This window comes from Hemicordylus capensis, chromosome 6, assembly GCF_027244095.1.
Source record: "Hemicordylus capensis ecotype Gifberg chromosome 6, rHemCap1.1.pri, whole genome shotgun sequence".
Classification (NCBI taxonomy): domain Eukaryota; kingdom Metazoa; phylum Chordata; class Lepidosauria; order Squamata; family Cordylidae; genus Hemicordylus; species Hemicordylus capensis.
The window spans coordinates 144,006,071-144,032,855 of NC_069662.1; the positions used below are offsets into that span (position 1 = coordinate 144,006,071).

General features: G+C 40.7%; 1 protein-coding gene across 10 annotated transcripts in view; it reads right to left on the reverse strand.

Moving 5' to 3' along the window:
* Nucleotides 1-26,785, reverse strand: part of MPP7 (MAGUK p55 scaffold protein 7) — a 151,699-nt gene that overhangs the window by 59,686 nt on the left and 65,228 nt on the right. For 9 of the 10 annotated variants that reach the window (XM_053262885.1, XM_053262886.1, XM_053262879.1 and 6 more), the window contains 2 exons: nt 16,219-16,296; nt 13,441-13,521 (listed from right to left, as the gene is read on the reverse strand). In XM_053262885.1, coding sequence (XP_053118860.1) covers nt 13,441-13,521; nt 16,219-16,296 — 159 coding nt within the window. Of the gene's footprint in view, nt 1-63; nt 120-13,440; nt 13,522-16,218; nt 16,297-26,785 lie in introns of those variants that run through there. The other variant, XM_053262889.1, reaches the window with a different exon arrangement.

A 26,785-nucleotide genomic window follows, 5' to 3' on the forward strand; every position in this document is an offset into this window, starting at 1 on the left:
GCTGAAAAGTTCATGAAACACAAAATGAAAAGATTAGAGGCAGTTGTACTTTATAGCTCTTACCTTTACATCATATTAGTCTTGAAGTATTCTACAATTTCCAGATTCACAATCTAAAAGCAAGATCATATTCACAAAGGCAGCTTTGGAAAAGTTATTTTGTTTTAGCTACAGTTCTGGGTGTATGATTCATTAATGTAAATATGCACCATATTTAGAACTTTAAACGAGGTATGATTCAAATTCCTATACGACCTAAATATAAATATTGATGTTCAGCTAAATTCTTAGACATGATCTAGCTGGAAATGATACTGAGAAACCCCTTACCATGTCTAGTTCTATATGACCTGTGGTTTTTTTTCAGATTAAGACATTCACTGGCCTTCATTTCATTATAGTTCTGCATTTTTTAAGGCAAAATTCAAGAGCAATGGAGTTTCAGCCTGTCTGAGGGAGGTGGGATTAGGTGGTAGCATTTTACAGTGGTTCTGTTCCTACCTCTCTGGTAGATTCCAGATGGTGTTACTTGGAGACTGTTGCTCTGCAAAGTGAGAGTTACTGTATGTAGTCCCACAAGACTCCCTATTGTCTCCCATGCTCTTTAACATCTATTTGAAACCACTGGGAGAGACCATCCGGAGGTTTAGTGCAGGGTATTATCAATATGCTGACGACACCCAAATCTATTTCTCCCACCAACTTCATCAGGAAATGGCATAAATTCCCTAAATGTCTGCCTGGAGTCAGTTATGGGCTGGATGAGGGATAACAAACTGAAGTTGAATCCAAATAAGACAGAGGTACTAATTGTGAGGGTCAAGATGCAAGAGATGGTTTAGATCTGCCTGTTCTGAATGGGGCTGCACTCCATCTGAAAGATCAGGTATGTAGCTTGTGAGTGCTCCTAGATCCAAAATTTTCTCTGGTTAGTGGCCAGGAGCGCTTTTTATCAACTTAGGCCGATACATCAGCTACGCCCATTTCTGGAGATAAATGACTTTAAAACAGTAGTACACATGCTGGTAACCTCCAGGCTTGACTACTATAATGCACTCCACATGGGGTTGACTGTGTACATAGTCCGGAAACTACAAGTGGAACAGAAATGGATAGCCAGAATTTTGGACAAGTCTGGGACAACCCGAATTTTTAAAGAATTGCACTGGCAGCCAATATGATTCCCAATGAAATACGAAGTGCTGGTTATTACCTATAAAGCCCTGAACGGCTTGGGTCCAGGGTACTTAAGAGAGTGCCTTCTTTATCATGAACCCTGCCGCCTACTGAGATCATCTGGGAAGGTCCGGTTATGGTTGCCTCTGCCTCATCGGGTGGTGACTGGGGCTGGGATTCTCTGTGGCTGCCCCAGGGCTTTTGAAACCACTCCCTGTCAAAATAAGAACTTCTTCATTTCTGATTGCTTTTTTAAAAAAACCCTTAAGACACACCTGTTTCCTCAGGCTTTTAATTAAAACTTATTTTAAACTATTTGTTTTACTCTATGAAATTGTTTTAATTGTTTTATTCTGTGGATTATTTTTTATTGTTTTTATTTTTTGAAAGTGTTTTAATTATTTTATTTTTATATTGTAACTTGGATTATATACACTGCCTAGAGAGGGAGCTATAAGGTGGTATATAAATATGGTTGATAAATAAATAAATAAAAATATGACCATTTATTTCATATCCTAAATATAGATTGGAACTTCAGTGTTCAGAGTTGAAACTACAACTACAACAGTATTATAGTCCTTGGTACATACTACGTGGGAGATGGCAATGGTAAACCCCTCCTGTATTCTACCAAAGACAACCACAGGCAGGGGCGTATCTAGGGTGCGGCAGGTAGGGCACGTGTCCAGGGCGCCACTTGAAGGGGGGAGCCATTTCTTTAAAAAAAAAAATTAAAAATGGCCACCAAAAACAAAATGACCACCATGGATGCTCAAATAGCCTCTGCGAGGCCCTAGGCCACGCCAGGCCTCACAGAGGCCATTTGAGCATTGCGGTGGCCATTTTGTTTTCAGCTGCCATTTTAAATTTATATACACACACACACACACACACACACACACACAAAATAGCCACCACACGTGCTCAAATGGTCCCTGCGAGGCCCGCCATTTGAGCATGCGTTGCAGCCTCCAAAATGGCCACCACGCCAATCTTTGCAGGCCCGAATAGGCCCGAAAATCAGCCCGGGATGGGCTGTGGCAGTGAATTAAGAGGCCAGCAGGGGGAGGGGGAATGGTGAGTTTGTCTTTGAATCAGTGTGAAATCCTTAGTATTAAGGCTCACAGGGAGTTTCAGAAAGACAGTTAATATGAGAGAAGGAGAGCAAGAAATATTAGAATATATTCCAAGCAGTGACACAGTTTACTCTGCATATCCTTTAATTATTTTCAGAGTATCTGGGAAAAGTCAAATTCTCCACCTATTTTTAAAACTTATGTAATAGTGATATTACAATTCATAGTAGAGAATTAGACAGGCAATTCTGTTTAGTTTTCCAAGTACACTTCCACAAAGTATATGGGTATTTCATGAGCCCCAGCATACTGAAATTTGTCGTTTTCCAGCATATTTTGGTCTGGCTACGTCCACTGCTAAATAGATTTTGAAATATTAAAAGATGAACGAGCTTGACTTGTATTTTTCAGCTGATATTATGGTAAAATTAACTGAAAGGTGGGTGTCAGATGTTTGGCCAGGGGGCGCAATTTCAGTGCTTGCCCTAGGCGCTACTTTCCCTAGATACGCCTCTGACCACAGGGCTCTGTGGTCGCCAGGAATCGACACCAACTCGACAGCTCTTTACCTTTACTGTCAAAGGAACATTCCAGATGTGATATTACATCATGTCTTCCGGACAACTACAGGACATGCCTTTGTAAAATCAGACACAAACTTCTGTAATGCAACTGTACTAAAATAATTTATATCCATATGATACCATGTGTTTATCATCTAAAGAATTATGGCCACTAGTACAGTAACAGTATTTGGAGTCATATTACAGTTAGATTTTTCTTCTTCTTTTAACCATGGTAAAGTTTTATTGTAGCATGCAACTTCCTGAAACAAAAGGCAATTTCCTGTCTCAAAAAATATCATTTTGAACATTTTATATCCATGAGTCTGAACTGATGGATTTACCTGCAGCTGTTAGACATACAGGAATAGTCAACAGAAAGCTAGAGACCTTTTGCCTCTGCAGACTCCTGCTTCCTCCTGCTCAGGGCCTTCAGTCTCAGGGGACACTTTGGACTGTCTAGCTATCCTTAAAGTCCACACAAATATGCAGCCACTTCTTGTCATCTGGTAAAGGTGTTAATATTCTTCCAGATGGCATACCTTTCCCTCAAGTTCAACCTACTCATTTTTCTATTCCTTCAGAACGACAGAAGTTGATAATTTTTTTTAAAATGAGATAATTCGTTCTTAATTTTATGGACATCTTAATTTTATGGACATCTTAATTATTACGGGAAGCATCCAGATTAGTCAGTCATGACTAAACACCATTAAAATCGATGACACAAGTTATCAATAACTAACTCAAGTCTCATTCCCTTCAATGGGGTTTAGTCATGGCTAACTTAGTCCACCGCTTTAAAAAAACCTAGAAGACTGCACTGTAGAACCTTCATTGCCTGCAGTAGGCACATTCACTATGTACTGTGCCATGATCTCAAGTCCAACTAGCTGGTATAGTGCTTCAATCTGTAATCTGAAAGAGCAAGAAAAAACAGGTTGCTTAGCTGTAACTATTGATCATAGACATTCATAATCTTGGCTTCTGCACCTGTGCAGGACCTCGTGGGGTAGAATACTCAAGCTCTTCATGGTGCACTTAGCGTGATCATTAATTTGCCGCTTAGAGCACTGACTCCCTTGGTTCCTGGACAACCGCCATGTTAGATGACCATCCTGTAACTTAGAGGAAAAACACTCGACACACCAGGTTAAGTAACACTCGTGACTTACTGAGGCAGGGAGGCTGAGAGGCCTTGTGAATGTCTACGAATCACTTAAAGAGCAATAGTCACAGGTAAACAACCTGTTTATCCTTAACGTGTTCCATAGGATATTCATAATCCTGGGTGATTAGCAAGCTTGTTCAGGATGAAGAGAGCAGTAAGTTACTGCAAGACCTTCATCAAGACACCCCTTCCAAAACTGGCTACTGCTGAAGAACGGAAGTCCAACTCGTAATTTTTGACAAAAGGTACGTTTCAGGCCCATTTAGCTGCCTGGCAAAGATCCTGCATCTGTATCCCGGATAAAAGGGCAGCAGAGAGCACATGTGTCCTGGTAGAACTGGCCTTCACAGAATGTGGGAGTTCAACATCTTGCACTTTAATATCAATAAACGTTCTACCAACCAATGGGACAAAGGTTGTCAAGAAATAGGTTTCCCCAAAAGTCTTCCCTTGTATGCTATAAGCAAATAACCGGTTTTTCCTAACAGGCTTTGTTTGTTCCAGGTAGAATAATAATGCTCTTAAACATCCAAAGCATACAAAGCGCATTCCAAAGGAGAGTTGGGATTTTGAAAGAAGGTAGGTAGCACTACCACACTGTTTAGATGCAAATCCAAAATAACTGGTAAAAACAACGGGTCCATATGCATAACCCCATTTTATCAAGAAGAACCGAGTACAAGGGGCATCAGCCCTTAATGCCACAAACTCACTGCCCCTCCTTGCTGTCATTGTAGCAACTAAAAAGGCAGTATTAAGAGTCATGTGCTTCAAAGGTACCGTTGCCATTGGTTCAAATGGTTTATCTGTCAAAGTGGAAAGGACCAAGGACAAACGCCACAGCTCCACAGGCTGACGGACTGGAGGATAAAGATTGTTTAAGCCCCTCAGAAAACATTTGCAATCAGGGTGTGAGAAGGTAGTTTTGTCATCCCAGCCAGCATGTTTAGAAGAGATAGCAGCTAGGTAGATCTTTATGGATGAATTCACTAGTCCAGATGGTTTCAGGGAAGTCAAATACAGAAGGATCTGTTTAACAGTATCTTCTTATGGACTGAAGCCCTGGGAAGAAGCATAGATCACAAATCTTCTCCACCTGCAGGCATATGATCGCCTAGTGGAGGTTTTACAGACATTCAATAATATTTTCTTCAGAACCCTATCCTCCACGCTGTCAGTTTAGGTGTTCGGCAGCTTGGATGTAGGATTAGGTCACTGTCCTGTGATAGTATGTCTGGCCTTATTGGCAGTCTTAGAGTTTCCCAAGACAGGCGAAGTATTGTCACAAACCACTGCTCACGTGGCCACTACGAAGCATCTAAAATGAATCTCACATCCTCTTGCAGAATCTTGGCCAGAACCCTGTTCATTAACAGAATGATGACCTAGGCCTGCCTGAAAGCAGTATGATATTTTTTGGTTTTGTTGTGTGGCAAGGAGGTCAATGGACGGTGTACCCCATCAATGAAAAACTATATTTATGCACTCCTGACAAACTTCCCATTCGTGGGCTTGTATGTTGAGCGTCACATGACTCAAGACGGTCAGCGAGTACGTTGTCCTTGCCACTTATGTGTATTGCAACAGGATACACCCAATGCCAAACACAGCAGTTCCAAATTTGAATGCTCAATTCACACAGGGAGCAGGAAACCATTCCACCTTGTCTGTTCAAATACGCAATGGCAGTGGTGTTGTCCAACTCCCACTATACAACTCTCACTGCTAATAAGGGTTGGAAAGATCTCAGAACTAGGTAAATTGCTATTGATTATAGAAAATTTATGTGCAGCCTGCTCTGCTGGAGATTCCAAATACCTTGCACTTTGTGCCCTTCACAATGCACACACCATCCAGAGAGGGAAGCATCAGTAGTCAAACTGAGGACAGGTGAAGGTACCTTGAAGGCAACAGCCACAAGCAGATTCGTCTCCTTCTTCCACCGTCGCAGGGAGCAAAGAACATGCACAGGAACGTCCAAAGACATCTGCTGACAGTGCAGATTGGGTTTGAATACAGATAGGAATCACAGCTGTAGTAGCCTCATCAGCAAACACACTGAGCCAGCGTGGTGTAGTGGTTAGAGTGCTGGACTAGGACTGGGGAGACCCGAGTTCAAATCCCCATTCAGCCTGACCTACTTCACAGGGTTGTTCTGAAAGAGAAACTTAAGTATGTAGTACACCGCTCTGGGCTCCTTGGAGGAAGAGCGGGATATAATAATAATAATAATAATAATAATAATAATAATAATAATAATAATAATAAATAGAGACGCTGGATCGTAAGACCAGGACAATAATGACCATCAATCATGCTCTGCACTCCCACAGTGATGTAGATCAGCTATACCTCCCTCGCAGCTCAGGTGGAAGAGGAATGCTGCAAGTCCATCAAACAGTAGAGGAGGAGAAGAGAGGCCTTGAAGAATATATCAAGGACAGTGAAGAAGATGCACTTCAAATGGTCAATAACAAGAAACTATTCAACACCAATGAAAGAAAGCAGGCCTACAAGAAAGAACAAGTCAAGAACCGAGCAGAAAAATGGAAAAATAAGCCCCTGCATGGTCAATATTTGCACAATATAAGTGGAAAGTCAGATATCACTAAGACCTGGCAATGGCTTAAGAATGGTTACTTGAAGAAAGAAACAGAGGGTTTAATACTGGCTGCGCAAGAACAGGCACTAAGAACAAATGCAATAAGAGCAAAAGTAGAAAAATCCACCACAAACAGCAAGTGCCGCCTTTGTAAAGAAGCAGATGAAACAGTGGACCACCTAATCAGCTGTTGTGAAAAGATTGCACAGACTGACTACAAACAAAGGCATGACAAGGTAGCAGGGATGATACACTGGAACATCTGCAAAAAATACAAGCTACCTGTAGCCAAACATTGGTGGGACCATAAGATTGAAAAAGTTGTAGAAAATGAAGATGTAAAAATATTATGGGACTTGCGACTACAAACAGACAAACATCTGCCACACAATACACCAGATATAACTGTAGTCGAGAAGAAAGAAAAACAAGTCAAAATAATCGACATAGCAATACCAGGGGATAGCAGAATAGAAGAAAAAGAAATAGAAAAAATCACCAAATACAAAGATCTACAAATTGAAATTGAAAGGCTGTGGCAGAAAAAGACCAAAATAATCCCAGTGGTCATTGGCGCCCTGGGTGCAGTTCCAAAAGACCTTGAAGAGCACCTCAACACCATAGGGACCACAGAAATCACCATCAGCCAATTACAAAAAGCAGCTTTACTGGGAACAGCCTATATTCTGCGACGATATCTATAACAATTGACAATAAAATTCTGGCATCCCAGGCCCTTGGGAAGGACTCTATGTCTGGATAAAACAAACCAGTCAATAACACCTGTCTGACTGTGTAAACAAGAAATAATAATAAATAATAATAATGTCACTGTGCATTAAGCCATCAAGCCTAATAGGCATTTGATTTGATGGGCATGCTGACTTGGTCTCCCAGAAAGTGTGCACTACATCTCTTATCAGTTTATGTCTTTCGCTTGGCAAGTATGCCCTTTTTGATTGAGTGTCTAGTAACACTCTTATGTACTGTATCCACTGGACCAATTCCAAATGTGACTTTTTCCAATTCACTTGGATCCCCAGATCTTCCAAAATATGTAGAACATATTGGATCTGAGAAAAACAGGTTGTTTACCTGTAACTGATGATCCATTCTGCCTGAATGGTCCTGCACAGGCACAGAACCCACTCTTATGAATGCAATGGATCACGATCCAGATTGTAACTTGCTTGCGGTGCTTGCTGTTTTGAGCCAGTCATCCAATTAAGGAAAGATGAAGATCTCTTCCGTTCTATGAACTATGACTGCAGCCATGCACTTTGTACTATCCACTGCACCCAGAAACTTCACAAACAGCAATACATTGTACTGGAACACCACATTTCCCACTGTAAAGTACAGGTATTTTCTGTGGTCGGACTGTATGCCAATGTGGAAGTACGCATGTTTTAAGTCCAATGTTGCAAGCCATTCCTCCTTGTAAAGGAGAGGTAGGATGCTTTGCAAAGTTATCATTCTGAACTTCCTTGCATTGACAAAGCTGTTTTAAATCCTCAAGTCCATAATGGGCCTTATACCCCGTCCTTTGGAATTTGGAAATAGCAGGAGTAGAACTCTATTGCATAGCCCGTGGTGACAATGTGTAGCACCCAGGCATCTGATATTATGTTGTGTCATGCAGGTGTATATTGGGCTAATCTGATGGTTGTGGAAGTGGATGAAAGATCTGGAAAAAGCGGAATTTCTGGACAAGCAAAGGTGCTGTTTTGGAAGGTCTTGTGGCTTCCCATGAGAACCATGTTTGCCCTTCACTGGGAACCTTTTGTGTGGATTATGGCAGTAAGGTTTTCTGTAGCCCTTACCGTGAAGTCAACTTGAAAGCCTGTCTTTGCCTCCCACAGGGATGATATTTATTAGCATAAGTGGAGTGCATAGCCGATGTAAAAGTTTTGGCAGTTATTTTGTTTTTATAAGTTTCTCCATTGTCTCATCTGTGTTCTCACTAAAGAGCCGTTTTCCATCAAAGGGAAGATGATCAACTTTTTCCTTCATATCATTTTGCAGAATAGCAGATCTTAACCAAGAATGGTGATGGATAGAGACTGCAGTGGCCAAGGACCTAGATGCTGTCTCTGCAAGATGTTTGGCTGAGCTGAGATGCTGCTTCATAATATCCATGGACTTGGCAAAGGCTTGCTTGAATTTGCACTGAAAGTCCTCAAGTAAGTTATCAATGTCCTTATATACACTCTCCCAAACTGAATGATGGTATTTAGCCATATAGGCAATATAATTAGCTATGTTGATAGACAGGCAGTAGAATATACACGTAATCCTAGGCCATCAACTTTTCAACCCTCCTTATCTACTGATGCAGTCCAACAAGTTGAACACTAAGGAGACCAGAAAGGAACTGAGGGAGTCAGCGTTCTAACTGAAAAATAAACGGTCGCACTAAGCACATGTCCTGCTTAGAGAACCATGAGGAGCTTGAGTGACACAGAACCCAGGATTATGAATGTCCTACAAATCACATTAAAGATTGGAGACTACTCCTCAAAAGCACAAATGCTTCTGCAATAGTTCTAAGCGCCTATGCAATTAGCTGGGAAGTACTTTTAGCCTGCTCCTCTCACGACATTGGTGCTTCCTTTCTCTGTATGTCAGCCACTGATTTGTATTGGATACAGGTAAACCAATACTGAAAAACTGCCCCTCTATTACATTTATGCTGTTATAGAGCTACCAATGCTAATCCAGGGGCAAGTGCTAACAGTAAGGAGGAAAGCACTGTTTTTGCCACTCCTCATAGATGACCCAAACACAGTCCATGATTATGTTTTTCTTTTATGTTTTGTCTGTTAAGTCATTTTATTTTTTATTTTTCTTTGTGCACATCCACTCTTTTGCCTGCTCAGCAAAGCATACCACGGCAGTAAAAGCTTTGTTATCATGGCTGTTACCTTTCTTTGGGAAAGGTAAACTCTTCCTCACCTTTACTCATACTGTCTACAAAACGGAGGGCAGAAGCAGGGGAGATCACCTGGTGCAGGGGACTTTAAAATGGCGAGGTGGTACCTATTTCCACACTGTCATTTTGAGAACCCATTGCAGACATAAATGGTCCTTGAACAAGAAAGACTAAGAATAAAACAAAGCAAAAAAAAGGGGGGCCAGCGAAAGCAAATCCCCAAGAACCAAGATTTTACTGCTAGGTATGCTTGCACGAGCAGGCAGAAGGGTGGATGTGTAAAAAGACTACTGAATTTATTTATTTTTTAATTACGAGCAAGTGTGGAGCAGAAACCTAGCAAAGGATCTAGGCTAGCACCTGCCTAAGTGGGAAGCATAATCAAAAACCCTTCACTCGTACTCCAAGAAACATCACAGAGATGTTATGGCTATAGAAGAAATGACCAGCATTTCTTCAGCAAACACGACTGAAGTGTGTTTTCTGGTTTGTGCCAACATGCATTTGGGCAAATATTCTAAAGAAATATATATCTGGGGTGGGGTGAATACAAGGCACACATACCCTGGAAAGAATCTAGAGGTAAAGCAACCTCCAATCCACCGCCACAAAAAACATACCCACCCCACAAGTGATATGGCTGGTGGGTCTGTTGGCTTGTGGAACTACAAATAAGTGCTGATGGTGTAAAATTATTAAAAAGCAATAAAAAGAGTCAAAGAGTCAAATGTAAGCAAAAACACCAGCAAGCTAGCTAGTGATAGGAAGTGACAGGGCATTACAAGCACTTAGCACTTACATTTATATACCGCTCTATAGCCGGAGCTCTCTAAGCAGTTTACAATGATTTAGCATATTGCCCCCAACATTCTGGGTACTCATTTTACCGACCTCGGAAGGATGGAAGGCTGAGTCAACCTTGAGCCCCTGGTCAGGATCGAACTTGTAACCTTCTGGTTACAGGGCGGCAGTTTTACCACTGCGCCACCAGGGGCTCCTTGCCTCCAAGCAAGAGGACAGCAGAGGCGTGCAGTGGAGGGGGCCTTCTGGGTGAAGCTGAGAAGCCCAAAGGTAACCTCCAGGTAGGCAGCCATACTCCAGCTCATGTACAGCTGCTCCTATCTCTCTCAATATCCCATGCTGCCATTTTCAGGATTGTTGACGAGTGCAGCTTTTTAAAAGACCGTTATTTCACGCACTGAAGGGCCAATTATCAGGGGGAAAAGCTAGCAAGGGCTGTTGCTGTCTGAACACCCCGCAACTGTAACCGTAATGAAACAGCTATAAATCGCTGTCTGGAAAACGACATTCATAAGCACATTGGTAGACTGGGCACACAAGTCCACCACTAATGAGTCACCCCCTCTTTCCAACAGTAATGGATTCTACAGAGGAGCAAGCCTGCGAAAATGATTGCACTTGCCAATCTCCATATCAGGGCCACAGGCTTCTTGGGTATTAAAATTACAGCCAAAATGTATTTTTATGCAAATAATAGCTTTATTTTAGGTGCTTCTTATGAGAGGGCAACACATTGAATTATATCTGTTTCTCAAATAAAGTATGATTAACAAAAATGTCATGGAACATTCTGCTTTGGCCAGTAATTAATGCTTATAATAATCTTCCAGAAGATTTTTTATGAGCCCATTGAAGCCAAAAATAAACCATCGAAGGAGACACATGCCAATGGTGTAATACTATTTTCCTGGCTCAGAGCAATACCTTGTAATTAACCACAAAGCTCATCCAGCACAGGATGGCATATATTTTGAAATCCACTCAATCCTTTGAATAAAACATTAAGATAATATGATTTATCTGGAATTATAATCCCATTCTCTAGTGAATATCCACGATAAGTTACATCAAAAAACATTTATTTCTAAATACACTTTTATCTAACCTTTTCCCCAACAAAGTCAGGTGGGAACATAAGATTCTCGCCTTCCCCCATTTTATTCTCATAGCAACCCTGTGAGGTATTTGTAAGCAGTGTTTCTTCTAAGGCATGTGCATGTGTGCTCGCACACATGGTTTAAATATTATATCTATCTATCTATCTGTTCAGTTAATTTTAGATCCCACTCAGGTTGAATCCGGAAGGCCCCACTCTGAATGCACGTGCGCACACACTGACTTGATACTGCCGCCCCAAACAAAACTCATTCTGCCCACAGATGTAAAAAATTAGAGAGAACACTGCTTGTGAGGTAGGCTGAGAAAAAAGGATAGCTCCAGGTCACCCAATGAGCTTCAAAGATGAATAGATATTTGGGTACTCAGGCCTAGTCCAACCACTACCACACACTGTCTCATATTTATTACAAATGTATGCATATCTTTTTGTGATAGATATAATCTTCTGCCCACAGATCTATGGTTTCCTCCATTACTTCACCTCCAACTGCAGCTTAACATCAGCCACACATCAGGCGGCCAAAGTTTTTATGATTCTTCAAGTTACATGCACTTATACAAATTTCCAAAGGTGATGAATAGCATGAGGGTAAAGAGCCTTTGGAAAGAAGTCTAATTTGCAACACTTCACATGTGCCTTCAGGGTAACAAGTAACAATTTAAACAAATGCTAAAACCCCACATTGTCTGGCCTAGCAAAACCCAGCCAAAACAACCTGTCTGTCCCCAGAGCACAAAGAGTTCCATGAGTATGAGGCAGCTATGTGCCTGTGCCACTGAGCTCTAGATGGTTCATATATGCAAAACGTCATTTGTCCCCCCACCCCACCCCGCCCCCCCACCTCAATCCCTCCTGTGTTCAAGATCATATGGAAAAACTAAGTAAACTAAGCAGTATAGTGATTCAATTCTGTGATGACAGTGGTTGCAAGAAGAGTCGCCATAATTGTAGAAAAAGCAGATGCAGGTGATATCAATATACAATCGTTTGAGGAATATTTGAAATTGCATCTGCAAAAATTGATTTGGTACGTTATTAAAGTGTTTTTTAAACCCATTCAGGAATGTAGCTGAGAAGGAAATTGCCTGAAAACCAAATTATAATTGGCACAATTTATGCTGGAACTTAATGAAGGTATATCTTTAATCAGCATAGACTTATTGAAGGGTAGAACTTGGCTGTTTCCCCAGTTGCTCTTTTCTAGTCTAGGTTACAATGGAACACTTTAGTCCGAGAGATTGCCTTGGGGCATTAGACACATCAAATGTATTTTGCCTTCGTAGTCAGACAATGTTAAATCTGTATTTTACCTTCACAATCAAGCAGTGTTAAATCTGTACAACTGTGTATACTGTTTTAATTCATCTCCAAGTTTGCTACAGTGTTTTATCGGCTTTTCTTATTTGTGTGCCCTACAGAAGAAAGCACAACACAAAAGTAACAAGGCAAAGGAGGAAAGACAGAGAATGCTTTCCAGGAACAGCCACTAATACAAGCAAGAGGGGGCTATGCAGTCAGTAAAATATCATCTTGCAAACTGGTAACTTTACAGACCACTGCTAATTTTCACTGCTACTAAGCATAGTTTTCAGAAGAAAATCTTTGTTTTGTAGTCACTTGTGCCACACAAGAAACGTAAAATCACTTCTACTAAGTTAACCCCCAAACCCTGTTTAGATGCAAGTCATGGTGAGGCAATATAGGCTTTTCTGCATTCTACATGCCAAGGCTACGTGCAAATTGGATCCAAGTTCCTGTTCATTGCTTTTTCTAGAACATTCAATTTCACCTGTACACTGAAATGGTTTTGCAAATCTCTGCAACCTTCCACACTGTAGTGATAATTTCTTAAACTCCTTAAGCAAATTCTTCCTAGCAGGTTTGTATAACCACACTGGACAAGGAATGTTCCACAAGAGCCTTGGCAAACTTTGAAAGCTAAGAGGAGTGAGTGACCAAGTGTCCATTTTAACAGGTGCGAGTAACACATCCTCACCTTGAGATTGGGTTTTGACAGTAGTTTCAACAATTCTCTGATCTCACTGTTTAGTGGTTTGCTCTGCAGCTCCTCAGCCAGCTGTGAAGGAGATTGAAGTGACATAAAGAACATTAGCAAGAGCATTGTTTTACTCACAGTGTCAGTGACAACCAAGAATCAATCTTGTTCAAGGTTATTACTTTCCAGTGTGTTCAGCATGAAGAAAAACAGACTATCAATCATTACTCTTCATCTTCTGGCCCTAATGCTAGATTCTGGCCAGGTCTCTCAACCGAGTTTGACTAAAGTAATCATATCTGGCAACAGCACGCCCAGATCATGTTCTGATTTATAGCAATGAGGGCAAATCCCAGCACTTCATCTAAGTGAATGGTCCTTTGCGTGCAGACAAAGGGCTGCTTGTAAAAATGACTGGATCAAACTCTGACACTGTCTATAAAAAACAGTTTATGAATGAAGTGGTGAAATCTAGACTGCTTCCAAAAATCCACAGTAGCTATGCTGTTTAGGGCTAGGCTAAGTAAGCAGAGTGCCCCTACAGGGCTAGTAGTCTGAACTTTATTATGTTTACCTACATAAGGCAAGTAGCTTGTTAAATGTCAGACAGGTTAATCACAGTAATATGGCCTGTATCAAGTTACCAGATATTTGACCACTCTAGAGGATGGAAAATGGTCTTCAATAACAAACTCAATTATATTTAGATTTGGTTATACCACAAAGCACTAACTTGGATACAATATGATCAAACAACAGAATTTGTCATTCACCTGAAAGCTAATTTTGGCCTTAAGGCAACAGAATGTACTCTTGTCACATTTCTTAGACTAGAACGCTATATTCAGCATTAGGGGTGAACCTAGCTCGATTCAAACCAAACCACCACAGAAGGTTCAGTGCACATTTCTCATTATCTATTTATTTATTTTTATATTTATATCCCGCTCTTCCTCCAAGGAGCCCTCCAAGGAAATGGAGGGGGGAAGCATGCAAACCCAGAACCAGGGAAGCCCAACTGCGCTGTTGCCGCACCTCCGCCACTGCCTCTGTTCCTTCCAGGCCCTCTTGACTACGTTGAGCCTATTTGTGTGTTGGAGGGTTCTCCTCCTGTGCTGCTGCCACACCTCCTTCCGTTGCCCTTCAATTCTGGCATAAAGGCCACATCAGCGTAAAGGCCACAAGCTCCTTCAAGTAACTTTTTTAAATGTACGCGCCGCGGCCTTTCTACCAGAAAATACAGTAGACTAAACATTAATTTACTGTGCTCCTTAGGCACAGTAGCCTGGCCCCACTTTTTGACAGCCGCCTTTATAGCATCCAAATAGTTACTGCTTGCTTATGTGCCATGAAGCACCTTAATTGTAACCATCTTCCATTCAAGGTAATACTACTACTACTACTACTACTACTACTACTACCGTGTTTCCCCGAAAATAAGACAGTGTCTTATATTAATTTTAGCCCCCCAAAATGCACTAGGGCATATTAGCGGTACATCAGAAATTACTGCTAGGTCTTACTTTCGGGGTAGGTCTTACTTTCAGGGAAACAGGGTACTACTACTACTACAAATATTTATATACCACTTTTCAGCAAAATATGCTTAAAACAGACTACATAGATAAACAAACAAGATAAAATAAACAAGATGGCTCCTGTCCCAGAAAAGGGGGGGGGGGATCTTGGCAAATATATAAGCTTGTCTAAAGACAGCACTGGGGAAAACTAAGAACGCCAGCATTTCTTCAAATTCTTAGGCAGATAAACGGCCCCTCATTTTGAAATATTCATGTTCTTTAGGATTTTGTAAAACCTCACAATGAAGGGTCTTCCCAACTCCAGTGAATATGAATCTACAAAATACTTCGTTTCCTCCTGCCCCTTTACTCAAGCAGATATGTCTGCAGATATGTTAAATGAAAGCTGCTAGTGTGCCATTATTTGCAAGAAATTAATTAAATGAGAGCCAATCAAGCATTTCATCAACGTATTGCCTACAGATCTATTGTTTTCAGAAAAAACAGTATCATAGCAGAGGTTGCCCTTGCGTGTACACCACTGTGCCAAGCATACCTAAATTTCACTTTAATCAGTTTAACTTGATTTTTTAAAAAAATCCTGCCTACCTCAAGTTCTGTCATAGTTTATACAGGTGTGTGTACAATTCATCAGGGCTGTAGAATTCACCATATAATATAGAAAAGGCAGGCTTGATTTTTTTTATTAATAAAAATTACAGTAACAGGAAATTAAATACTCTATCAATGCCAACCATTCTAGATTTTATTTTTTAGTTATGGAAGTAATTTGGAAAGCTTTAATATCTATAAATCTCTACTTTTTAAACATTTATTTTCTGACAACTCCTTCCTACATCTTTCATAAGCCTCATTTCTTCAGCATTATCTGTCATTTTTCGTATTCTGTCAGCAGTTTAACCATCTCATTTGTCTTTATTTTTTGAAAACATTCCTCTTGTCTAAGATTCCCATAACACATCAGCAGCTGACAGTTTCCCCTTCACTGTAGACTTCTAACCGGTAATTCCTCTTACGTAGGAGCATGGCACAACAAGAGCCTATCTAGATGTCATGTTATTATAACAGTAACACATCTAATAAAAATCAAAACAACATTAACAACCCTGTGATGACAACCTCTTTGGAAACCTTTGCACATCCAGCTCACACGGTCCCATTCATATGCTTGTTCTGCGTTCTGCTTGCAAGCACTTTGGGGGAATAGCATGCCAATGGCCTCATCAGGGACACTTACATCATCTGCCAAGGCCGATGCACCATGCAACATAGGCACAGGGCTCTGCTTTTCATAGTAGTGCAGTTTCTCATGGATCTAGGAGATAATGGGAGAAAGCAGTTTACTTAGCCGCAGAAGTAGTCTGACAACATAAGCCGGCTAGTTAGACATCTGCAAAGAAACAACCTTACGGAAGCATTTAGCAGTGAACATGTAGATATAATTCATCATCAGCTTCTGGTGAAGCACTGAGAGCATGAAGTCAGATGGAAAAATTTTTGGGTATGTAGACCAACCCACAGAAAAGCTAAACATTTGTGATTTCTTCCCCACCCCCAACCCCCTTTGGTTTTCTGGGCCCATATTTCTCACATATTTCCTTACTTTTCATCTGCAGTATATAATGCTGCTAAGGGCAAAAAGCATAAGATGTTTATCCTGAAGAGGGACAGAAGATGAAGTAAATTATGATTTAGGAAGTTCTAATTCACCATTCACATTTCCAGAGTTACTGACCTATACAAGTAGTAATTTCTGTCCCCAAACTATAATTTTAGGTATTTTTAAATTTTACTTAACAGAATTGTCAGCATTTGAGTTTATTCAAAATAGTCCCTAAAGTTCTCTGGGTTTGGTAGAGGAGAACTAGCATGTTATAACCTATGCTCATAAACTTAGTTTAAAAGTGTTTACACAGTAAAACATACCTGAAAACAGATGTCATATTCCATAAATTATAAATGTTATGCCATAACAAAGAGAACACTCTGGTTTATCTACTTCTGTCCTACAGTGTATACACATGGTTTAACTGTTTAAAGATATACATACTTCTGTACAATAATGAAGTAAATTTTATTTTTTTCAAGACTTCTAGATGTTAATTTATTTAAATGCATTAAGATGTTCTCCCCATGTCCCCATACACATTAATTATACCACAATTACAAGATCTAGAATGCTTTGCCAAAATGATCCATTTTATAAAAAATACTTTTGTCATACTAGCCTTTTCTAGCATTGTTATTTTAGTTTAGCAGCAGAAGCAAATATAGATTGAAATAATAAAATCAAACTAATTACACACTTAAGAACATAAAAACTGCATTACTGGATCAGACCAAGGTCCATCCAATCCAGTATTCCACCTTTGACACAGGCGGGTGACATATCTGTGGAAGCTCTCAAGTAGCTCATGATGGCATTAGTCATATCCTAATGCTTCTTCTCAGCATGTATACTCAGAAGCGTACTGCCACCGACAATGGAGGATCTGGTTTCACTATCATGGGTAACAGCCATTGACCAACCCATCTTCAATGAATGTGTCCATCCCCTTTTGAAGCCATCTAAAAAAGTGGCTACTACCATCACATTCTGTGGCAACAGTGTCTATAAGCTGTTGTGTATTGTATGAAGAAATGGAGGAGACTTCGTAGGTCATCTAGTCCAGCCACACTGCTTGATGCAGGAAATCCAGAGCTACAGCATTCTCAACAGCTAGTTGTCCAGTCTCTCTCTAAAGACCTTTCCAGTGATGGAGAGCCCTAGCTAGTTGGTTCCATTGACAAAGGGCTCTTTACCATTAAGAAGTTTCTCCTCATGATCAACCAAAATCCCATAACTTAAGTCTATTAGATCTAGTTCTGCCCTTAAGTGGCGCAGAGGGGAAATGCTTGACTAACAAGCAGAAGGTTGCCGGTTCGAATCCCAGCCGGTACTATATCGGGCAGCAGCGATACAGGAAGATGCTGAAAAGCATCATCGCATCCTGCGCGGGAGGAGGCAATGGTAAACCCCTCCTGTATTCTACCAAAGAAAACCACAGGGCTCTGTAGGTGCCACTGCCAGGAGTCGAAATCGACTTGACGGCACACTTTACCTTTACCTGCCCTCTGGGGTAGTAGGGAAAGAGTGTGACACGCCTTCAGGAATTTGAATAAGTACTTCATTCGTCTGTTCTGAACCTGACGATGACCCCAAATTCTATCATATGATACAATCAACACTTTTAAAATGTAGTTGCTTCTTTATGTACTTTCCCCAGATCTATCGAATAGATATTTTTCCAGATCTTTCGGGTTCCAACCAGAACTGCACAAAATATCCTATACTTATTTATATAATGGCATGATACTTGATACTTTATTTTTAACCAATTTACTAATAATTCCAGTACTGAATTTTCCTTTCTCACTGAGCTGACATTTTCAGTAAGCTTGCTACTATGACCCAAGATCTCTTCTCTGGGTAGTCATCGCTAATTGAGAATTTATCACTATAAATGCAATCAGAATTTTTTGTCCCAAAGGGCATGTCTGTGCACTTGCTTAAGCTGAATTACATTTGTCACTGTGTTTCCCAGTTATCTGTCATCCAACAGATATTCCTTTGGAACTCTTGATTCTGTTCAGGATTTCACCAGTCTCAATAAAGTTGTGTCTTCTGCATATTTGCTGTCTCAAAATTATCCCCTGAATCTACATCATTTATGGATCAAACACTATCTACCCCAGAGCAGATCAGTGGAGAACTCCACTGCTTATCTCATTTATTGTGAAAACGATTTATTCTTGCCCACCATTCCCTCTGTGTGTTTTATTTTATTTATTCGATTTATATACTGCCCTTCCAAAATGGCTCATGTTTACAAGAGAATAAAGACAATTAAGTTCAGTTAACAATTAAAATCAAAACTATAAAAACAGAATAAAACTAAATTAAACATTCAAACAGTTAAAAACCCTGGAAAACAAGGGCAAACATTTAAAACAATTTACAACAGTTTAAAAACCCTGGAAAGCCAGGCCAAACAAATAGGTTTTAAGGGCAGTAATGAAAGGCAGTAATGAACTCAGATTATGGATTTCTGCCGCAAGTGCATTCCATAGCCCAGGAGCAGCTACAGAGAAAGCCCGCCTCTGAACTGCCACCAGACGAACTGGTGGTAACTGGAGACGGACTTCGTCAGATGACCTTAACGTGCAGTGGGGATCATGCAGAAAAGGCATGATCTAAGATAACTCAGACCTAAGCTGTTCAGAGCTTTAAAGGTAATAACGAGCACTTTGCATTTTGCCCAGAAACATATTGGCAGCCAGTATAACTGTTTTAAGACAGGCATAATATGGTCTCTCCAAGTTGCCTCGGTTAACTCAATAACTGCTCTCTAAGAGCTCCCGTCTTTAGGTTTTCCCCAGAAACTTTGATAAGGGACTTGTGGGTTTTCTAGAAAAATTTGAACTGGAAATTTCTCTGTCATTTACACACAGTTTGCAATTACTTTTCCCCCTCCAACCCTCCCCCGCCCCCAGAACACCCCCCAATACAAACATTCCTGATACCCTAGACTATGATGTGATTTGGCATATTATTTGAACGATTTACACAGTAAAAGACATTTCCATCATATTAATTCCTCACATAGTATCTAAAAGGTTTTTCCAGTAGCCAACAGCTGTACTGAAATATTTGATTCAATAGACACTTCATGTGCTTTAATTGTTACTAGCTTAACCTGCACAGAGCATCTGAGCGCTAGTACTTGATTGCTCCCCTCAACCTCTGCCACAGCCCCCCCTCATATCAGAGATCTCTCTAGTCTCACCTGAGCCACACTCCTGCTGCTCCTCCTCCTCCATCCAGTTGCTTCCTTCACCCCTCTTGGTCACTCCTCCATCCCTTTATATACCCCTCACCCTTCTTGGTCGCGGCTGCAGCGTTGCTGGCGCCTCTTGGCCAAGCTGCAGCACCCTATCCCCAGGGATCTCCCCACCCTCCTCCAAACCCCGCTCCTGCTCCTCCCCTTCCTCACTGCTGTCACCGACATGACCACTTGTTCTTCTCCCAAAAGCGGCTACAAAGGAAAAAATGCATTTTTCTTATTATGCTTAATAAATGTATAGCTGCCTTGCATCCCTCCAATGAAATAACTACCTCTATGTTGCTGAAGTGGTTTTCAAAGGGCTGTGATACCTTCCAAAGATCCTCATCTCTGACCTAATAGGTCTTCTTAATATAATCCCTAAACCATCTGGAAATAGTAGAAAGGAAAATACCTTTGAATTCAAAGACGACACCTTATACACACAAATTTTGTGGTGTTCCTGTTAGTTTCTATATAGATCAAACTGAGGGCCTTTTGCTTCTCCCACTTATTCGTAACATATTAAATGTGCAATTCACTTTAGTACTAAAGGCTGGGTTCAGGAATAGTACCAGTTTTATGGTGAAAAATACAGTTCTTAACAGAAAGAGCATTAAGTTCCAAAACTGTATGGGCCAAGGCCAGTGCTACCAACAACACGTCTTAAGCATCAACGTTTATCGCTTTACCATCTTTGTGAGCCGGCCCAAGTGGTATCGTATTGGTGGGGTGGGATATAAATATGTTAAACAAAAAATGTTTTTCTCAGGCCTGTGACTAGCAATCCTAATAGAAACCACAGTGTTAAGGTATCAGGTAGATAATCTATGAACGGGGCAGATTGAGCAAGGAAGCACCCTTCAAACAAAGTCACATACATCCCTAATGTAAGGGGAAAGTAAGTAGAATCGACTTTCCTCTACCATGGGCCAGAATGCTGGAAATGGCCAACTGTTGCTTTAATCTGCTTATGCCAAGACAAAGTACATTCTCTGAAAGATTTCTACTTGATGCAAAAAGAGTAGATATGACTCCATCTAAACAGCTATTTTCCATAGCTGTTGTCACTCGGCCTCCATGATGTTAAGTAGAATGTTGTAGCCAAGGATAAGACACTGGGACTTGAATCAAGAAGTCTGGACAGAAGGGTAGGTTCCAAGACTGTTGAATCAACTTTCTTATCAGGTCCAGAAACCACAATCTTTTGGACTAATGTGTGCCTTTTGGTCAATCCCTGCTCAAGCATATATACCGTTAGGCTGAAGATACCTGGCATTTGAGAAGCAGCAGTGTAGCTGGTGGATCTCATACCCTTCTGTTTATTCACATATGCTTTTGCAGTTATTGGTGGTATCGATGGGGAGAATTCTATTCCTACCTCTGTTACGCTGAAATTCCAAAAGCCTCATCTGTCTTCCACTTCAGCTAGGTGATGATGATGCTTCTTGCACTTTGTTGTCTTCCCTAAAGGCCTGGTGCAAAGGCAGAGGAAACACCCCCTCCATTCCCCACTGAGTTCTCTGCACATGCCACAGGACGTGGAGAAATGCAGGGGTCAGTGGCAGCCATAAACACCACCTGGCAATTAGGCAAGACAAAATGTGAAGGCTCTTCATCTTCTACTGGTTAAAGGGATTGGGAAGTCACAAAAATAGTGCACCCACCCACCCCTACAAATCTTCTCCACCAGCCTCAAGCATACTTAAAAATTATGCTGGTACCAACCTTAACAATAAATATTTATACACCGCTTTTCAGCAAATGTTTCTAAAGCGGTTTCCATAGAGAGACAAACAAACAAACAAACATCTATCCTTGTACCCAAAGGGCTCAGAATCTAAAAAGAAACATAAGATAGACACCAGCAACAGTCACTGGGGATACTGTGCTGGGGGTGGATAGAGCCAGTTACTCTCCCCGCTAATAAAGAGAATCGTCTTGTTAAAAAGGTGTCTTTTTGCCCAGTTAGCAGGGGTTAAACCACAGTTAACACTGGTTCATTATTAATCAGGAATTTGAACTGGCATTGAAAATTTTGGTTAACCATGTTTAAATGGTCAGGATTCTTGTGTCTATTCAAGAAACTAATTCAATTTCTTCATTTTGGTCTATGACCAGCTTAAACTAATTGTATCAACCCTTCCATTTCTTATCACAATACTCTTATCACAGTATTTTGATGTGCAAAATGTACCCTTTTTGTGAGTGTGTCTTGAAACACTGTTTTGGAATGTATCTTTAAATTTATAATCTTAAACCATACTGTCATTTGTAGTAAGAACAAAGCAGATTCAGGCACAAAGTATATTCCAAGTTTTGAATTAAAAGGAAGTACTGCACAAAACTAATTCTACTTTTGCAAGTTTAGGAAGATTGTTTAAATACTGGAGACAAATCCTCTTAGTTCTTGCACAGTTTCATTAAAACAATGTTGATCTTCCTGAAAGAAACGTTTCTACTTTGACTTCTTTGTTCTTCACACAACAAAATAAAGCAACTATTATTTGAGATTTCAGAGACTTCATTCAAGTGAACTTTTTAGGTCAATAGTAAGAAAAGGTTTTGATGACTCTGCTTATAGGAAGAGGTCCCCTTGGTGGGTAGAGGAAATTCAGATTAAAGCCAAACAAGTTACCCTTCCTCCAAAATAAATTTCCCTGCCCCTTTAGAGCCAAACTCCCTGCTCAGCTACTACAGAAAGAATTTCCAGAGTTGGATGATGTTTTGTTGTACACTTTTAAGCTCAAGTTTCTCAGAACCTTTACACCCTTCAGGACGTTTTGAATGTTGAATTAATCTCTGTTTGAGATGAGAACATGATGCTCTAGCAACAAACCTATTTTATGCACTAAAAACATTGCCAACCTTGTCTCCTTTAAAACTCGAGGTCCCGCAACAGATATCTAGGGATACCATGTTCTCTGTTTAAAGAAAGCAAAAAAGCAAAAATGCATGTATTCCCTCCACATACACTAGAAGTTATATTATATCTAAGCTATAAATAAATTCTGTTTGCCAGGAAATGTTCACACAGAGCTTCAGAAAGTAGCCAGAGCCACAGCTATTAAGTTATCCTTTGTCCTAGGGCACAACAGATTGCTTCTTCCATCTGTATTTCAAGGAACATCAACAATGGTCTTACTTTCCAATGCTTTCCTTCTCTCAATGATTGTCCAACTGTATACAGAAATTGCCTGCATGGACAAACAGCAGCATTCACCAGCAGATGAAGATACTGCAGGGTTGGAGGTGAACTAGAGTGACAAATATAGTATGGGACAATGACTACTACTACTTATCTACGGTTTTTCAGCAAAAGTTCTCAAAGTGGCTTACACAGAATATACGATGGTTTCCTTTCCCAAAAGGGCTCATCATCTAACAAGTAGCACAAGAGAGACACCAGCAGAAGTCACTAGAAAAATGCTGTGCTGGGGTCAGAAAGGGATAGTTGCTCTACCCTCTGCTAAATTTAAGAGAATCACCACTTTAAAAGGTGCCTCTTTTACCCGAAGTGGTCTGCGCAGCCGCAGAACCCAATATTTATGACTGCCGTGGATCACTGTCCAGATCCTAATGTTTTTGTTTAAACAGCCTTGGCCACAGACAGAAAAATAGCTGCACTGGTTGAAGCATGTCCCCCCAAAATGTTCTTTGTTAAAACGTAACAGATCCAATCCCATTTAACCATACCAAGACTTTGTGTCAGGGCTCAATCCTGAAATCAGATTTCAGTGCAAACTGGCCACCACATACCTGGAATTTTGGGAAAGGGCTTTCAGTCAAAGGCATGCTTGAGTCTCAGACTATCTCATTTCGAGAAGTACATACTGGAGTCGAGAGAAAACGATAATGATACATACCAAGCTCCACAAATAAATGATTGATTACATGTCATGTATCATGTCTATCCACACACATTTTGAAGACACAAAACAGTTGAAGGGTAATTTGTCCCCTCTCAGTTTTGAGCAGTTCCCAGTTTGACAACGTTGTGTTTCAATAGATGACCAGATATATTCTGTGTAATCAGACCTCTCACATGCACCCCAAACTGGTGTACACCAACGACAGGAAAATTTGATGGCTCAAAGGAAAGAAGTCAAATCAGATAGAAGGAAGTGTGCCTTTTGTACCATAAGCATTTAAGAGCCACTCTGAGAAAAAGATGCGGTTGACATACTATACTTGGACTTCCAAAAAGCTTTTGACAAAGTTCTTCACCAAAGGCTCTTGGGTATACTCAGTAATCATGGCATAAGGGGACAGGTCCATGTGTGGATTGGTAACTGGTTAAAGGACAGGAAGCAGAGGGTAGGAATAAATGGAGAGTTTTCACAACGGAGGGCAGTAAGAAGTGGGGTCCCCCAGGGATCTGTTCTGGATCCAGAGCTTTTAAATGTATTCATAAATGATCTAGAAATTGGGGTAACCAGCCAAGTGGCCATGTTTGCAGGTGACACTGAACTATTTAGGGTAATGAAATCCAAAACAGACTGTGAGGATCTCTCCAAACTGGGTGATCCAGTTTTGGATCTCTCCAAAATGCGTGAGTGGGCGACAAAATGGCAAATGTGGTTCAATGTAAGCAAGTGTAAAGAGATGTACATTGGGGCAAAAACCCCCAACTTCACATATACACTGATGGGGTCTGAGCTGTCAGTGACTGATCAGGAGAGAGCTCTTAGGGTCATGGTGAACAGCTTGTTGAAAATGTCGACTGTGCACAGCAGCTGTGAAAGAGGCCAATTCCATGCTAGGGATCATTGGGAAGGGGGTTGAAAATAAAAATGCTAGCATAATGCCCTTATACTAATCTATGCTTCAGTCACATTTGGAGTACTGCATACAGTTCTGGTCACCATATCTTAAGGCAGACATTGTAGAAGTGGAAAAGGTGCACAAGAGGGCAACCAAGATGATCAGGGGCCTTCCTTATGAGACAAGGCTACAGCATCTGGTGCTTTTTAGTTTGGAAAAGATGTGATTACGGGGAGATATGATAGAGGTATATAAAATTATGCATGGAGTAGAGAGCGTGGACAGAGATAAATTTCTCTCTCTTAACACTAGACCCAGGGGTTATCCCATGAAATTGAGGGTCAGGAAATTTAGGACCAACAAAAGGAAGTACTTTTTCAAACATTGCATAATCAACATGTGGAATTCTCTGCCAAAGGATGTGGTGATGGCCACTAGATTGGAAGGCTTTAAGAGGGGCGTAGACAAATTCATGAAAGACAGGCCTATCAATGGCTACTAGTCTGGTGCTTATAGGCCACCTCCAGCCTCAGAGGCAAGATGCCTCAAATACCAGCTGTAGGGGAACAACAGAAGAGTGGGCATGCCCTCAGCTCTTGCCTGTGGGCTTCTCAGAGGCATCTGGTGGGCCACTGTGTGGAACAGGATGCTGGACTAGATAAGCCTTAGGCCTGATCTAGCAAGGCTGTTCTTAGGTAAAATTTTAAAAAAAAAAGATATACATACCCTAAAGTTATAACGTCACTGGCTTTGCTTGATTTTTACAGAAAAGGACAATAGTTAATCAGATCTCCTGCTAACCACTTTCAAAGTCCAAACACACAGCATATATGGAGAGAGATACACAAAGACACATAGACTTTAAAATTTTCAATTCTTCAGCCACTTGTTAGATATTAAACAGTGATTGGGCAGCAAATGTATAGTACAAATACGCTAAGTGTCTCAGGCCACAATTGGCAATTGAATGAGATTTCTGTTTGAAGGCAATGTTTAATGACATCATGCCATCTGCTCAGCAAACGTGTTCTAAAATGATGTACAAGATAGCTATTTTAAAGGAATACTGTGGTTAAGCAAACTGTGTTTTAGCAAGAGTGTCAGCTATAAATGAAGAGAAAATAAACACGAAAACCACATGCTCATAGCTCACCCACCCCCACCACAGAGGAGGTTTGAGTTTTAAGGACTGCGGAGAATATATGTCTAAATGAAAAAATACAAAGGGAGAATAGAAACTAGAGGAGTGAGGGCTGAGGAAGTAATCATGCATTTATAAACTCAATAATGCTAAAATTTGATGAGCTGCCAGGTAAACAAAATAGGTGAGAAATTATGAATGCTGAAACTTGTTCTTTCATAAGACTGGGTCTCACACTTCATTATCCAGCATGTTTCTGTTTTCTACTGTAAAAACAGATCGAGTGAAGAGGAAAGACATGATTGTTTAGGAAGCTTGTCGTGAACGTAACTACCAGTAGCCTAGAATGGCATATGAAAAAATGTTTCTTGGTGCCCAGGAGTGATCAACATGTTTTCTTCCACTCAGGATGAAAGAATACTGTGCTATGACTTACTTTCAGTGTGCTTTATTAATATTGTGCTATTTATTAAACTAGCACAATATTTTAATGCTTACCGAGCGAGGAGACTGACTCGGGTTTTGGGAACACCTTTATGCCCCAAACCATATTGATAGGGAGGGATTGGAGGGGCTGTAGAGGTAATAAAGTCCCAACACACAGAACCCAGGAAGACAGTACTAAAGAGAACCTCTCATGTCCTGCTGCATCTGTAGACTTAAGCCACCTTCTTTACCCAAGCAAAGTTGTCCAACCAGACAACTGCAACCAGAATAGGTATAGCCACATCAAACTGCATGGACAATATGGCTTCTTGCTAAGGCAACATACCCACAGCTGCAAGTGAACCGGTTCAATACCCCAAACTGGTCAAAGACCAGCACTAGAGAGGACAGAAAAGTTGGAGGGGATAAGTCAGTCTCTATTTGTACTTGTTTGGACTAAAAAAAGGAGTGACAGGCTGCTTTCTCTGCTGATACCACAGCAGGATCTCTATTTCATATCCTGGTTTGTGAACTATAGTTAAACCACAGTTCCCGGATAACATGCAGACCCATAGTTAAACTAACAGAATATCTCGAGAGGGGAGAACACA